The sequence below is a fragment of the Corvus hawaiiensis genome, chromosome 5 (assembly GCF_020740725.1).
Source record: "Corvus hawaiiensis isolate bCorHaw1 chromosome 5, bCorHaw1.pri.cur, whole genome shotgun sequence".
Classification (NCBI taxonomy): Eukaryota; Metazoa; Chordata; class Aves; order Passeriformes; family Corvidae; genus Corvus; species Corvus hawaiiensis.
Genome location: NC_063217.1, coordinates 71,122,770 through 71,139,549, shown reverse-complemented (window position 1 = coordinate 71,139,549; position 16,780 = coordinate 71,122,770). Strand labels below are relative to the sequence as shown.

The window sequence follows — 16,780 nt, the reverse complement described above, 5'->3', positions numbered from 1 at the left end:
ACGTACAGAAATGTAGTGTTTACTGTAATGTTAGGAAGAAAAAACTATAGCTATTAAAAATGTAACAAAGACAAAACAAATTGACTCATGCTGACTTCTTGCTTTAAGAAGACTCTAAACTGCCACTTTGAATCTCATTTATCTTTTATGAATTACACAATACATTTGTCCTTATATATTCCATTTAACTTTTCAGCATATTTTGAAAGGTGACATTTATTTTCATTTTATCCATCTTCCATTCAAAACCCACTATCTGGGTGATCACTGAGGTGATTCATCTGACTTCTGTAGAGAGACACGTATCCTTTCAAAAGTGTCCTTTCAAGAGTGTCTTCGTAATAAGGAAGATATCCTTAACTGCAAACCTTGTGACAGAAATGATGTATCTGAAGTGACTGCAATACCTTCTCAAAATAAAGATGCACGATGCTTGGTATTTTAATGACTAAAATATTGTCAAGACATCCCCAAATAAATGAAAAGCAAAAAATCTTGTGCAGCACCAGAGGGCCATAAGGCTGTTGTGTTCATCCACATCTCTCCCCTCTTTTCTTCCACTTTTCCCTCAGCAAATTCAAAGACCTTGAAGCCAGCATAGCTCTGGTCAGACTAGTGCATGCAAGAAGAATCAGGTACAGGGTCTCCTATTCCATTTTCTGCTTTCCTTTTCTTACATCTAATATTTGTAGCTATCCCAAAGTATTAATAAAATAGTTAGAATTTTAGTTTTGGGTGTTCGACCATTTTCGGCATATTTTATATGTATTATGTGCTGTCTGAAATAACCAAACCAGCAAAATCTCAAGTTGCATCTCTCAACATCATTGGACTGGCTTAAAAATATTATTAAAATAGAACTAAGTGTGGATTAATTGCTTGTGTTCTATTTCCAAAGCCTCTGAAGCTCAGATACTCAACCCTGTCTCTGTAAGGTGCTGACAACCTACATTAAAAGACGGAAGGAGAGGTGGAAATCATGAGGCTCCTTTTCCCAACTGTTCCAAATAGTTGAAAGAACACACACAAAAAAATATCTGTAGAATGCATGGCAAAAATCCTCACAAAAGCACCAAGTAGGAAAAATGCCCAATTATTCTGTATTAATTTGTCAGTAGAGATAAAGAAGGATGGAATGGGAGATCAGTCATGTTAACTGAAGCACACCTGTCCCACCACATCTGGACATGTTTCACTTGGCCCTGAGCCTGCTTCAGTTAAGCAGCTGTTTTGAGGAACTGAAAAACTTCACTGGAAAGAAGGAAGAACTTCAGGAACTGCACGCCAACCTTCAGAATCATCTGTTCATCAGCTCTGCTTCGCAGCAGAACTCCCACATCAATGAGGCCAAGGCTCCCAGAGGAGCACATCCACTTTCAACACCTTTACCCAGTGATAAGTATCACAAGCTCTCAGAGCAATGCTATGTGCACCCTGAACAATTAACTGGTTCATTACATACCTGGTAAATAATACATAAAAATCTATCCTACATTATAACATGTTTATGCTTATCTTAGATATTTTCATCTAAAATGTATGACCTTCGTATGGGAAATAAAAAATAAAAAATTCTGCTGAGCAATCAATGCTCATTTATCTCTTGTTTTCTGCACATATCGCATTTACTATGACCTTACATTGCATCATATCCTTGCCGGGTCAGAGATATTCCTACAAGGAATGTACAAGGCAAGACATTTGAGCAGCACAGCAACTGCAAAGGGCTGGAGAAAGCACAGCAATCCCTCTGCTTCTACCATGGGCTGTTTCAATTACAGATTTCTACTCTGTCACTCTACCTCTCCCTTTTCATGTTCAATCTAGAACTGCAGCAGAAAAGAAGCGTGGGACAAAGAGTTGACCCGAGAATTCCTTTTTTCCTTATCCAGCTCATTATCTACAGCAATCCAAAAGATTTATAATCTTGTTTCTAAGTCTACTTTTTAACACTGCACACGACATAAGCAATTTTAAAGAAAAGGAGAAACAGAGTTTTCATTCTGGGCCTTCCCAGATCCATAGAGCAATTTGTGCTGAAGAACAGGCTGTTACTCTCCCTGAACTATTACATGCAATAAAAGATGGCATCAACAATTTACAAGCAGTTTACCCCCTGCTAAACTACAGTACATTAGTGATCCTGATTCCATTCTAGCCCTGAAAAGGAAATGCAGTCCAGTGGTAATAGACAGATCTGATAAGTACATCATGCCAACAGGGTTTAAAAGCAGCAACATTGGAGTCAGCCGAGCAGGAGATGCAGATTGTGCCTCTTATTCTGCCAAAAGTCACCTCTGAGGTCCCAGTTTTAAAATTAAAGACTGGTAATTGCCTTACAAAAGTAAGTGCTCAGACATGCACATACATTAGAGCAGCATTGTAGCTAATGACTCCTGATATCTCTCAAACTAAATGATTTCAAAGATTTTATTTGTTACTGTCACAGAAAAAGACAGCTCTTGCATGTGAGGAAGCAGCTCCTGGCTCTGAGCAGGGCCACAAGAAATGTTGGAGGGGCAACCCCCCAGCCCCACTGCCTCTCCCAAAGGAAGGCTTTCCCATCCCTCCAAGCTCTGCTACAGCCATGCGTCAGAATGGGCCACTGGTAAGTTTGTTTCTTCACCACTAAAAGCAGTGTCTCCTGTATGTATGTTTGCTCATGTTCCGAAAAATTCGGGAGTCCCTGCACCAAATCTGAAATGGATTAAATGAGAGCTTCCTTTTCCCTTCTGCGAGCTACTGCCTGGGCTTTCCAGAAGAGGGAGGCTGAAGAGCAGAACATAAATGAGGCCAGCTGCAAGATCTGACTGAGGTCTATACTCTCCCACTGGTCTGAAACAACATAATCCATCATCTAAAACGCCCTCATGTCATCTCACAGAAGTTCTGGCTCCAAACTGGAAAGATTTAGTCCAAAAAAATAGAAAAGAAATTACAATGAGCTATCAGGAGGAGGTGTACACACACTTAGGGGATGAAACAAATTCCTGCCCCATAAACTACGCAAATCTTTTTTGACAATTACTCTTCACTAACTTCTCAAAGAAAAATACCAACCATCTGAATTCCTGTGGGAAAAAAAAAGGACTATATATTGATGGCAGGAGGGCATCTACACACACACAGAACAAGGCAAGTATCTCACCAGGAAAGAAACAAGTTAACAGGTTAACTTGCACCAACAAAGAATTTTAAAGCTCCTTTGAAACTTAGTGCTTTCTTTGTGTTCTGTCACTCCAGCCAGAAAACTACGCTGTGATTTTCAGAGAGACTCAGGAAGTCAGGTATCTGATGCCTGCTACATTTAATTTACAGGTTTTGTCCACCTTTTTCCCACTGGGGCATATAGTACCCTGTGAAACAAGTATTACATCCAGTCTGCAATCTTAGTAGGAATCTGAGGTTAATTACTTTTTTTCCAGCAATATTTGGCACAGGAGGGAGCAAGCTGTACACTGACAGGCACCTTACGCAGGCTACTGCTTTCAGAGATTTCAAAACCCAACAGTGTCTGCTTCTTTTGTGCAAACTACTTCACATCTTCCTGCCTCTTTCGCCTCACACCTTGTGCTGAATATTTAGACTACAAATCCTTCCAGCCAAGGGTTCTCACTCTGCCTGCTAAAGCCTGACCTATGTCAATCTGAGTGCATCAGGAGCAAGCTGATACTCATCTTTACTTCACTAACATGCACAATGATTTTAGGCATTAGCACCAAACACACCATGTTACTCTGGGAGAAAAATCCCACTGCTATGCCAAGGGTGACCACAGGCACATAACAGGAAATATACAGGTCTGGGTGTTTTGCCTCTATGCCCCAATAGTTCAATACAGTCCTACAACATTAATCCATGTCAGCCCTTTTGTCACTCCATTGGGCTCACAGACTCCCAGGAGAAGGGCCACAAGAATTATTCTACCAGGGAGCAATTCCAAGGGACAGAGCTCACTCCAGGCTCAAACACCTATAGCTGTGTAAACTGAACTCCAGTTTGATCCTCCCATGGTACAATATCCATGTCTTAAACACAGGAATATGCCAACCTTTCTAGGACACTTGGGATCCAGGAGCTGAGGACTCACAGCTTCAACTCTGAGCCAGCTTCAACTGTCTAAAAATAACATGTCCAAGTCTCTTTTTATGGCAGATAAAGACAGGCACCTCCAAAAAAGAAGATAAATGACTATGCTTCCTTTCCCACTGCTATTTCCTCTCCCTTTCCATCATCTACATGGGAGTCTAGACAAGCAGCTCAAGCACAACTAACTTTCTGACAGCTGAAGACACGTGAAAGACTGATTCACTCAAAGTGCAGATTGCTAGGCACAGGGTATTTCTGAAGAATTTCTGCACAGGGATGGTAAACCCCGGTTTTATTTGTGGTTGTCCCATTCTAAGCACTACCCTAATTATTTCTGTATTTTACAGTTGTCTCTGGGGTGATTTTAATTAAGGCTTCTACAAATGCTGAATATCTTATCTTAAAACTCAGTGTTTGTTATCTGGTAATTAAAATATTTAATTAAGAACTAAACGTTGTCCTGAAAACATAAAATAGTCAAGCAATCCTCTGAGGTTAAGTCTACCTAAACTGCAGTGTGTTATAAAAATTAGTGAATAATTCATGGACAACCTACATTTTGCAAGTCAGGGAAAGAAAGTTAACATCCCTACTAGTAAAATTGAATGCATTTATCTTGCAGTAAGTCTAACCATAGTCAGCATCTCTTTATATACCTAAATAGACAGATAGATGTTTATGATTGCATCTTTGAAAATAAACTAAAATTTTGGAAGAGCACATCCAAACGGGATAAGGTGCATCTCCAGAACTACGGCTTTTCTGCACAGGTGTCCTAGATTTCTGTGGGGAATCTGGTTTTATCCCAGCACAGATTAAAAAAATATATAGGGATAAAGGGGATACTTTAGCAATGGGTTCTCTAAACCTTAGTTGAGCCAATAATTGGGCAATTTCTCGGCAGCTACGCTTGTATCCAGGGGGAAAAAAAAGAGGGGGAAAAAAAAAAAGAAGGGATGGAATCCCCTCCGCCCCGGCATACACCTGTCCCCGCCCGACGCTGAAGAGGCAAAGCCGCGGGGCTGGGGAGGGGGGCCGAGGGCAGGCAGGGGCCGGACGATGCGCGCAGAGCGCTTTGTGCCAAGTGCCCGCGGCCGGACGGCGCGGAGCGGCCGCTCTGTCTCCTGCCCGCGCCGCGCGGGGCCGCCCGGGACGGCGCCGGCCGCGCCCCCGGCCCCAAAACTCGCCGGGAGCCGCATCCCTGCTCCGGGGAAGTTGCCGGACGGCCCCCTCCAAACACCACCCCGGGCCCCACTTACATGGTGCTGGCAAAAGGAGGGGGCGGGTAGTATCCGTAGGGCTCCCGGAGGGTTTTGACAGCCCTCTGCGGCGGCGGAGGGGGCTCCGGCCCCCCATTGACACCTCTCCAGCCGCGGCGCCGGCGCTGCTGCTCCTCTTCCTCTGCCCCCTCCTCCTCCTCCTCCTCCTGCTGCGGGGGGAAGGTCACTCTCCCCTGCTCCTTGCTCTTCCTGATCTTGCTCGACATGGTCAGGGTCCCTCCAGGCGGCCGCGGTGGCGGCGGCTGCTCCCTCTCCCGGCCGGCCTCGTCCGGCAGCGTGTGCGGAGGGGAAGGAGGCAGGAGGAGGAGGTGGAAGACACAAGCCCTGCCCGGCGGGGGACAGAGCACCTGGAGAGGACAAACCCCTCACCACAAAACCACGGCCACCCCGTCGCCCGTCGGGAAGGCGGCGCGATGCGCAGCCCGCCAGCAGGAGCCTGGAAGTGCCGGGGAGGCGAGCAAGAGACAGGGCTCCCGGCGGCGGCTCTGCCCTCCTCCTCCTCCTCTGCCTGTCATCATCCCTTGCTAGGACGGCATCGTCACGGAGGCAGCGGGGCCACGGAGAGCCCACCCGCCTCCCGCAGCGGGCGCTCCGGAGAGGAGGGGACGCTCCCGTCCCACCTCCGCCCCTCACGGCCCGGGGGGGGGAGCGTGAGGGGGAGGCGGGCGCTCTGCCACAGGAGCGCTACAGATGTCCCTCAGCCGCCCGCGGCCGCCGCTGGGCTGAGGTAAATCCTGTTCCCGCCAAGCCGGGCGTGAGGGGAGCCCTCAGGAGGTTCCCGCCGAGCCGGCACCCAGCCCTGGGGGAGCCCGGGATGGTTGGCCCCGGTAACAACGGGAGGTGGTGGGCTGCCAGCAGCAAGGTAATTCTCGGCAGAATGGCTCAAAATCGGCCAGCAGCCCGGCCAAATCCGCACAAAGCTCGGCAGGTACTCTGAGAAATATCCAGCCCCACACTGGAAACAGTTGAAGTTGAGATTTTCAGGTAAAAAAGAGGCACTTCTGACTGACTTACCGAGCGAGCCAAGGTTCCCCGAAGTGTTCCAGATGTCTCTGCCTTAGGCTTGACTACTTTAATTCTGCGTGGTGCCAAGCTGAAAAACAGTGGGAGGATGCTGAGACGCCCATGGCATGTAATCAGGACTAATTATGCTCTACAGATCCCAGTCACAAAGATTCCTGCGGTACAGAGATGTATTACCTCTTCCAGTATTATGAGGTGGTTTTTTTTTTTTTTGTGCATTATTTCACAGGGAATATTATTCTATGATAGAAGTGCAACCCCTTTAAAATCAAGGCAGAGCCTGTGTGCTTTTGTATGCAGAACATACAGAACAGTAGGTACATATAGAGTACATGCATCAGTTTATATATATAAAAGATATTACTTTGTCTACATGCTGCTGAGATGCCGTTTTTCTCTCGCTTTAAACATTTTGGAGTAGCATGTGGCTATCAGTATAAATTTGCACAAGCCTGCATTCCAAATCTGTATTCAGGTGCTGCTGAAATTAAAATTTATGTAAGCTTTCCAATTACTACAGAGAAAGTGGTCTTTCAAGCCACATATCACCACTAAGATGAAATTCTCATTTGTGAGCATCATCAAGTAGTCTCAGTGTAAAACACTTCTTAGCTCACGCTGTTTTCAGTGTCGTCCATGGTTTTGCCATTGTTGTTTTCCGTATGTACAAAGTTTGTCCTCGTGAAGCACAGGAAAAGCCAACCAAGAGTTTCACAGAGATAATTTACTCTGCTACAGCTTGGAAGGAAGAATTAGGCTTTGTTTTTGTCAGTTTAATTAACTTGCATCTTGAACTGTTTAGGGAAGTGGTTTTTTATGTCTTTCATCACATGCAAAAGCCCTTTGAGCTTCAGTGGCATTACGTGCACAATAGAGCAAATTTTGCTCTCTAAGAAACTGATATATTGTGTAGCTACTGTAACTCTGAAGTGCTTGGGGTTATTAATTTAAGACAGTCTAGGTGTCTAACCTAATTATACATCTGTATCAGTATTACAAATTTTAGAGCACAGCCATGCAGCAGCCTGTCTGCATCAACTTTGTTTTCTTGTAGGGGTCCTTTGACTCAAAAAATGGTAGTGCCCATATTGCATTCCTTTTATTAAAAAAGGTCCTCTGTTATTACAGGGGGATACAGGAATGGACTTTCAATTGCCTTGAGTATTTCCCTGGAGAACAAAACATAAAAGTACAGCTGAAAGTCAATGAGAAATGCTCTCGCCTCACAAATGTATGCTCAGAGCAAGGCTTTTGCACATCAAGGTTTGTTGGTTTGGGGTATTTTTTTTCAGAAATAGATAGGAAATGGTTTTAATATTAGTTCTTTGTTTTGGGGAAGTCCCATTCTTGCTTTCTCCATTGTACCTCCCATCACTAATTTGAATTATGTATTCTGTGGGCTGTGTTTTTCATAATTTGAGTATTGTGTAGTAGAGATTGGTTTGCTGTTCCTATAATGAAAGGTAATGTCCACTATTTTGTTATCCAGGTCACTGATAATACCTTGGAATTCATCCTTGGAAGGATGATTTGGAAGTCATCCTTGCAGAAGCCTTCCTGATATGTCTCTCCCTTTCAAGGGGTAAGATGATAACTCCATGAGTAATCTTAATACTGAAGGACAAGGGTGATGTAAAAAAGAGTTTACCAAATCCTTTTCTCTGTCTCACCATACTGCTACAAAGCCACCAAGCTGTAATACATAGTTCCTAATATGTATTTAGGTTAAGTGTAATATTCCCCTTTGTTTCTTTCCATGAGATCCAACCTAAAACCGACCAGCATGGCAACAAAAGAATCCATTGCAAATCTCAAACGTACTTTGTATAGTTATAGTGTTAGAAAGAATCCATATTTCTAATTGGAATGTGTAGGGTAATAATCTTGGTCACAGTAAAACGGTTTATAGAAAATTTACAGTAGTTTGAAGTGTCAGGCTGCTACCATTGGAACAGGGATGTGAGAATCTTCGTATGATTAAACTTCAGCCATCACTGCCTTACCTGACAGAAAGAATTTAATAATCATTGCTGTGCTTTGGTGGTATGGTTGAGGCTCTGAAGTGCCAGATTCAGACAAATAAAATGCATGAAGCTGCACTTTTGAAACAGCAGAACAAGTGAGAAGTCTAAGAGTAGTGAAATTCTACCTACAAAATCCTGGTCAGGGCTGAATGTACCAGAAAACTGATTTCTGTTCGTGGCTCATGTTTTTGAAAACATTTATAATGTCATTAATGCCAGTGTTCTAAATGCTTACTCTTAAAAATATTTCATGTTATCACAGTATCAGATAGATGTCAACATAGCCAAGTTGCAGAAAGTGAGGGAGAAAGAATGAGTAGATTGGAAATACCAGGCAGAGCAAGGCAGGCAAGCTTGGGCTGGCTGTTGGTTGAGCCAGGTAAAGACTTTACAGCCAAAGGCTGCCAACCCAGTACGTTTTGTGAATGCTGACTTGAATTTACAGGGTTTGGAAGTGATGTCATTTTAATCTAGAAAAATGCTTCCTGGAAGTTGCTTAGACAGGAGTGAAATAATGAAAGGAATACTACTCTGAGGACAGAGCAGGAGCAGAAAAGCCCCAAAGATTTACAGCAAACAGGGAAATATAACAGGTATGGTATTATATTGCTAAAGGTGCTACATTATTCATAATTTTCTTCTAGAACATGGATTTAATGCCATAACTATTTCATGTTTGATTTGGAATAACAATCAAAATACAGTCCCTCATTCTTTTCACCAGACTGACTTGATCAAGACAGGGTGGAAATTGGAGTGGGACAGGGCTTTGTTTATACGGATCAATTACCCTCTGGCAGAATTTTTGTGTCCTCCTCAAAATTATGAGAAATACACAATTCAGATATCAAAATTCCCCTCGGCAGTGTTCTTCAACTGGAAGGGAGTGATCAAGAAATGTCTTTTCTAAATTGTAACGAAGTGTCTCTTAAGAGCCCACAGCAATATATTTCCTTGAAATATTGTCAGAAACACAAGTTTTGTATTTCTCTCTCCCATTCTTTTTCAGCTTCTTTAAGCTGAATGAATGAAGTAAAGGTCTGAAATCTGAAAACAGATAGCACAGCTAGCATTTATTATAATAAAATATCAGGAAATATATTTAGGTTCTTAGACTAAACCACCACAGCAGTAAGACCTTGCAGATCTATGCAGCACCTAAATGAGTAGATATGCACCTAAGTAAGAATGGGAAAAGTGATGGGGGAAAAGATCATTTAGGGAATTATGCCCTGGGGTTATCCCTTACCAGAACTTCTCTGACAGGTGCATTAGCACTGTTAATCTGAAAATAAATCTAACCTGTTTGTTGAAAATTGGATTGTAGCCACTAAGACCTCCTTGTTGAAACCAAGCGGTTTAGATTGAAAAAACTTCTAGTAACAATTTCTCTTGTGGAACAACTTTGTATGTTACATGCTGAATTATTATTTTCTGGCTTTATTAAAAGAAAAAGGAAGAGTACCTTCCCTCAAGAGACAAAACTGGTTTTTATTTGCTTGAAGTGATGGGTGAAGAGAAGCAAAAAGACACTCATGGTGATGCTAGAAATAGAATCCAGGTCGTGCAGTACATTGAACCCTTCTCTAACGTGTGTGTACTACTTTCACAAAAATTGGGAAGTTGGTGGGAATAGCAACAGTGTAACGAAAGCAAAATTGGCCTTCTTTGCCTCATACTGGGAATTTGCCTACTTGCCAAGAACCCAGCGTTTTCAAGGACATTTAGCTCCTACATCAAGGACTTCTATGAAAGTCTAAACAGGTTAAATCAGCATGAAGAAAAAAGGAGTGATGTGATGTCACTGATCTGTAAGCAAATCTCAGCCTCAGAACTAATATTATGGTTTAAGGCTTTTTACATGAGATGAAAAGACACATTCCTGAGATTTGAGCCTGTAATTTCAGGCACCCTGTGCAGCCATTCAGGCCCATGTGAAGTGAGTGGTTATAAAATGCTGTCAAATCACCTACTGCAAACCAGTCCCTCAGAGCTGTGCGTTGCATATTGGTCTACTTTATAATAATAGAAGGCTACTGAAGTGCCAATGGTACCATTAGATAGACACTGGCTACATTTTCAAAGAGAAAATGGACAAACACTCTTTCTTTTTGGCATTAAGTGGCAACTATATGTACATTTACGTATTTGCACCTAATAGTTCCTTTTTTCCTAAGGCAAACCAGGTAAGTCTTAGACAAATCCAATCCACTTTTGAACAAATCCACAGGATCCTGAGACCGTGCCAATTAAGTTTTATTCCTCTCTTTTCAGTCCTACTAGTAGAAATTAGAGATTAGCAGATATGCCCCTAGGAAAGGGAATACAGAATCAATTCCCTTATCTCTGCATTGCCCTGGGGACTGTATGTATCTTACAACCTCTAAAAAGTTTATGTTCCTAAGATTTGCCTATCATTTATGTATAAGGGCTGGATTTTTTCCCTTAGATTGGTTTCCCTGTCCCTGTGTCAGCCAATACTCCTAGAAAATGTAAACATGAACCTTAGCCTACAGCTGAGTGCTGGGAACCATGTGATAAGTAAATTTATCATCACAAGCCAACATCTTTAACAAATAATTTTTCTTTTTGACAGTGATTCAAATATGGGTGTGTGAGTGCAATGTGCCTGTCTGTCCCCTTGCTGGTTGATAGCAAAAGTTATTGCATGGATATTTCCAGTGTTTCAACTAATGAGGCTGCAGGTTGCAATGGATGTATGGAGTACAGAGTAGCTCTTATTTTAGAAAGTTATCAATGATTTCCATCCTGTGCAAGTAATTAAGTCTGAGTATTTTTGGACACAGTTTGATCTTTCTCTAATTGGGGGATTTGAGTCACTGTGGGGATCAGAACAGGGGAAGCAGGACATAAAAATAATAGCAAGAGGCAAAAAGGTCAAGCAATGAATTAAAACAGTTCACGGTGAGTTTTAAATCTAGAAACAAGGGGCTTTTTCATGCTGTTTTGTGAATTGTAATATATTTTAATTTGTAGACACATTCTCACCTGTGACACCTTAGCAGAAAGAACTTTAAACAGCAGCTCACTGGTATGAAAGACAAATCTGAGCGACAGGCATGGCTCCCTGAGGAGGAAAAAATCCTTCATCCTGGTTTGCACTATTCCAAGCTCCCTTGTCCAGGGTGCCTGGGAGTTTTGACTGAAAGATTGCCTGATTCTGTCATAGTTCAGAGCCTACTTTCCTTAAATCTCATCAGAACCCTTGGATAAATACCATCTGGTCCTAACCACCTGCCATACCTCAGAGCATTAAACTTGTCTGGTTGGAAGAGGAGTAAATACCCCAGTGCACAGTATTGATTGAAAATGTAATCTCTCCTTCCACGGGCTGCTGTGGAATAGGTGATAACGCTCCACCAGAGGTGCTCACTGTTTGAGTGACAGCAACTCAGGGGGTCATCCCAAAACCCTGCTTTCCATCCTGCATCAGAGGGATGGACAGCTACGAAGGGGGAGGAGATCAAAGGAAGATCCTGCTGAGAACTGTAGCTATGCTACAGTGGGAGCACCTCCTGTGCAGCTCCAGAGTAATTTGGGGCCAAGTGAAAAAATGCCTCATTATCTGGTACAGCAAAAATCATGTTTCCAGCTCTACCAAATAATTCTTACCCTTGAGATGCTGTTCAGTGCAGAGTGAAGGGCTGAGCACTTTGAATATCATCATTCCCAGGGGAGCGGGAGATGATACTGGCAACTGGTGGGTTAGTCTTAAGCCTCCTGGTAATAAACTTCTTATGAAGAGGCCACATCTCAACTCTGAACCAAGATGCAGAGACATTCATTAGGAATTAATCAGAATTGATATCAGAGGCACAGTGAAACCTGAAGTCTGATTAAAGCAGCCACAGGTGCCAACACCCCACTTTTCCCTAGCATAGAACATGTTTAACTCATGCCAAGTTGAGGTGTTCTTTAAGGTTGGGGATCCCATATCCTGTGTCATGAAAAAAACCCCAAATTTATATATACTTCTGTTGCAGTTTTTCTGCCCTGTATATAAGAAAAACCACTTTTTAGAAGAAGGAGTGAGGAAATGCCAAAGTTTCTAGCAATTGAGAGGTGCTCAATAATAAAAAGAAAGCAGAAAACCCCAAACAAACAGGATACTTGGAAAGAGACTATTCCTGTTACACTTACTGGTAACAATCTTCAAAGCAACTGACAGAGAAGATGAGAAAGTGTGGGAAAAGGGAGATATGACATTATTATAAACTATTCCCTGCAGGCAATTTAGAATATACTGAAGATACAATATTTTTTGCCATGAAAATTAGAATAACTCTTCTGTTGTCAATAACAGGTAGATGTCCAATTGAATTAATATGTGTTTTGGGAAGGAAGAGTTTTGTAGTGGTGAAAATAAGGAAAAAGAACCTCAGCACTCCTGTCTTTCACTGGTACCCCAGCATGCGACCTGGTGCTGACACAGAGGTATGGACATCACATTTCCCACTTCACTTTCCAAATTAAGGAAAGCAAAAAAGCTTTAAGGATCTTGTTCCCATTTTTTTGGCTAATTCAGGTCAATTCCATCAATCACATTGCAATCACTTTTAGTGAAGTTTGAGATTCATATTTGGCTTTTAATAGAAACAGTAACCCATGAAAAGCCGGGAGAAATTTTCCTAGGGTTTCAGAACAGAGCCAAGTCCAGCTCTACTGGTACTTCAGACAAATTAAGGAGAAAAGGTAAAACTCAGGAGACCCTCACAGGTTGCTTTAATTTTTAAAACACCCATGTCCTGGTTTTTAGGAGTAAACTGTAACTGCAGCTGCCATTAAAACTCATAAGATGAGACCAGAGATGCTTATTCAGCAAAGAGCTTCAGTAGAAGGCAAAGTATTTTGTGATAACATGACAGACAGACACAAGGAAGTGTCTAAATGCAGAAAGCGTTTATATGCCTATAATAGAGGTATTTCCGTCTCCCTTTATATTTTTCATTACATTACCAGAGCTGCTGTGTGGAAGCTGCCTGCAACAATGAGGGCTTTGTCTAGGAATCCCACCCCCTCGGCTTCCAGGTTCAGCTAGCAGGGATTTCTTACCAATAGAGAGCTCAAAGGAAATTCATCTGTATAACCAGAGGTAGAGTAAACCCTGACAAATTGAAATCCTAAGCATCAAAATTAGTCCACAAGGGAAGAGCGATACAAACGGTTTCCTTATCAGATGGAACAGCTGTTGACAGAAATATGTGCCTGGCAAGTCAGAGACTTTGGAAGACTGGGAATCTGCACATTGGGGACTTTGATGTGGGCATAGAATTCATTTGAAGAGATCCAAAGGTTATACAAGGGCTTGTTAAAATCAGATGAGCAAATATACACTAAGTATACATTCTGTGTGTAAAACCAATATGTGAAAAGATTTACAGAAGTATTTTAAAAATTTGCATTTGGCCAAAATTGGGTCCTCAAATCAATAAAATCCCTTTTACACATGTAAAAAAATTAACTAATTAATTGGATTAAGAAAAGAAAACTTCAAGAGCGTCACACACTTAAACTTTCAAATATTGCATTTGCATTGTAAAAAGGGAAGGGTGAAAATTATTGTGAACACAAGCAAAGTTCTAAAAAGGCCAAGAGTGATACACTGACTTGTCCCAAAACAAGTGAGATTGTGAGATACATAGGAAATGACTGAAAATATTTTGGGGAGGAGGCAAGAGTTTGTTTCAGCCGTCTTCAGAGATGACATTACCACAGAAAGGAGGCAAGGAAGGTAGTGTGAGTGTATCAGCATTTCTGCCCTTTTCTCCCTGTGGCGTGCCCACAATTAAGACAACACAGCTCATTAGATCCTGAAAGGACTGCTAGCCACTGTCCCAGGCAGTGTCTCCCTGTAGCCCTATTAGATTAGATATGCTGAGCCAATTAAATAACCAGCATCCAGTTTTGTGGAAACCACAAATAAAATCCAGATACAAGGCACAAGGATGCCCTTGACTTGCAGGAACTGAAAGATCCCTGTCACACACTGAGATGTTAAACTTGACTGTACATCCCATGAAGACAAATAAGTAGGAAATTTTATGTACATAAAGCTTGCTTGTTCCCATATAAGTTCCCTACTTATACTCCTTTATTTTGCCCATCTTTCCTCTTTTCCCTCTGCTGCCATCGCCCCCGCAGTGCAGCAATAACTGTCAGTAGTTCTTACTGAGGCATCTGGACCCAGCTCAGCAGCAACAGAATATGATTCAAATGAAGGAAATTCAGTGGAGCACTCCTGCAAGGCTCTGATCAGTGCATCCTGTTTGTTACATTAAGTAGCTGTCTAATAGAAATATCTTCTAATGTCTATTTAAAATCAGAAGTGATTTTTTTAATACTGGGAAAAAATTGTGGAGATTTGTGAATACTATTGATTTATTCGGCTGCTGAATTGAAGTAGAAATGGGAGAGGTAATGAGAATGAATGTGGGCAGCATTGTGCACAAAAACAATTGACAGTTCAAGAGAACCAGACCCAACCAGAGCATAAACACAGCCTTAAATGTTATTAAAATATTAAACCAGTACATTGGGTCATTCATGCCATTTGATTACTTTAACATTTGCAACCCCATGGGAGAAGGACTTGACATGAAGGATGGAGTGGCTTTTGCACAATGGACTATTCAAATTGAAAAATTGGCCAAGTGCATGACGGACAATTTGCCTTCCTTTGAAGCATCTTGCATTTGCCAAGCAGAGGGGACAATATTGGACTTGATGAATCATGGACTTAATGGAGCATGGCAGATCCTGTGTTTCTATTAAAACTGACTGGCAGAGGGCATTGTTCCAGACACAAATTTGGGATTGAAAGTAAATGTATATATTCTTCTGAGCCCTCCCTAGATAAAAAAAAATTACAAGTTGCATTATTTCTCTTAAAACTTATTAGTTTTACATAGCTCCATTTTTTAGTTCATCACTCTGATTTACAGATTTCTGAGACTCACGATTTAACATTATTATTATAATAATGTAAGGTGTTAAAATTTGTGTAGCTGAGAGTGTGGTGGCCTTGTGACAGAAGTACTTCTAGTTAAAATGAAGGGAATAGTCTTGGGAAACCAGAGATACAATTCAGTGATGGCTGTCTTTATAACCTTTCAGCCAGTGTAATGCAACAAACCTACCTAGCCCACAGCCATAAAACCTTTTATCAGAATTAAGCCAGAATTAAGAAATAAAAAACCCCCATTTAAACCTTTTTACAGGCAAAGGCAGGGCTGGAATAGATAAGTATCTCAGAATGACATAATCTTCTTTGTGGCAGGTCCACACCCTTAGAAAAAGGACAAGGCAGGGTACCTGGTGTGGTTGCCTGGCCGCCCATTAGTGCTGCAAAATGCTCTCCCTAAATCTAAAGGGACTTTTCTTGAAAGTAATTAGGTGTTTTACCTGCTTGTCTCTTGTCCTTGGTAAGAAAGCTACTCTAGAACCCTTCATCTTTGTCCAAGTAACTAATTTTCCATGGCTGAACACCACTGCTGTTGTCTAGGGACTACATGCAGCAACACAGTGGATTTGTGCATGTCATTTTTTCAAGCTAGAAAACTATTGCAGTATTAAAAGGCAAAGAGCCTTTAAAATCCATCTTCATGCAATGTACATCATAATTATGAAATTGCCTCGGAGCTCAGGTGAACATCCTGCAGTGAGCAGTGGTGGGAGCAGAGAAGACTATCACACTGTTTGCCTTCCTCCCTTCTTTATGTGTCAGTGGAGAAAAAGAGCAGCTCTTCCAGACCATCACTCTAAATGCCTGCATTAGTGAATGTAGCAAGGGAATCTAACTGGCTTTCCAGTTTAGCCACCTACATTTGGTCCCTGAGGTCAGGTGGTGCATTTTGGTCAGAGAGGGGAAGCTCTGAAAGGGATTGCTTTACCAGCTGTATCTAAGTTTTTCTGTATTATCACAGGCACATTAGAGGCATTTGCAGACATATGCAGCACTCAAGCACTCAAGTTAAGAGCTTTGAGACATCAGCTCTACCAGAATCCACTGCTGGAAGTGGGGCTTTAAGTGCCAAAAGGGTTACTGCAAGATTTCTTCTGATTCCTATCAGATTTGGACATTTCCTTGGGGAAGGATGCAAGGAAAACACAGGTAGAGGACATGAGGGAGAAGGTGAAAATGTCCCAAGTACAAAAGCTACCTTGGCTTTCTATTCAAAGCTTGCAGGATTCAGCTTCCTCCATCCTGGTAATCCCAACTCATCCAAAGAGTTTCACTTGTGAAGAGTGATGTGAACACGACAGGTGGGCACTGCTTAGCAGGGCCCGTGGGCAAAGTGCAGAAAGGAGATCTGAGTACCCCTGAATTTCATGCTTCTTAAAAGT

The 16,780-nt window shown here is 42.1% G+C and overlaps 1 protein-coding gene across 2 annotated transcripts in view; it reads right to left on the bottom strand.

Moving 5' to 3' along the window:
• Positions 1-6,464, bottom strand: part of TRPC3 (transient receptor potential cation channel subfamily C member 3) — a 35,024-nt gene extending 28,560 nt beyond the window's left edge. Inside the window, exon 1 of one of the 2 annotated variants that reach the window (XM_048304134.1) lies at positions 6,384-6,464. Coding sequence is in view for 1 of the 2 variants with exons in the window: in XM_048304133.1 (XP_048160090.1) it covers positions 5,349-5,575 (227 nt within the window). In the remaining variant the exon portion in view is untranslated. Of the gene's footprint in view, positions 1-5,348; positions 5,967-6,383 lie in introns of those variants that run through there. The other variant, XM_048304133.1, reaches the window with a different exon arrangement.
• Positions 6,465-16,780: the final 10,316 nt, after the last annotated feature.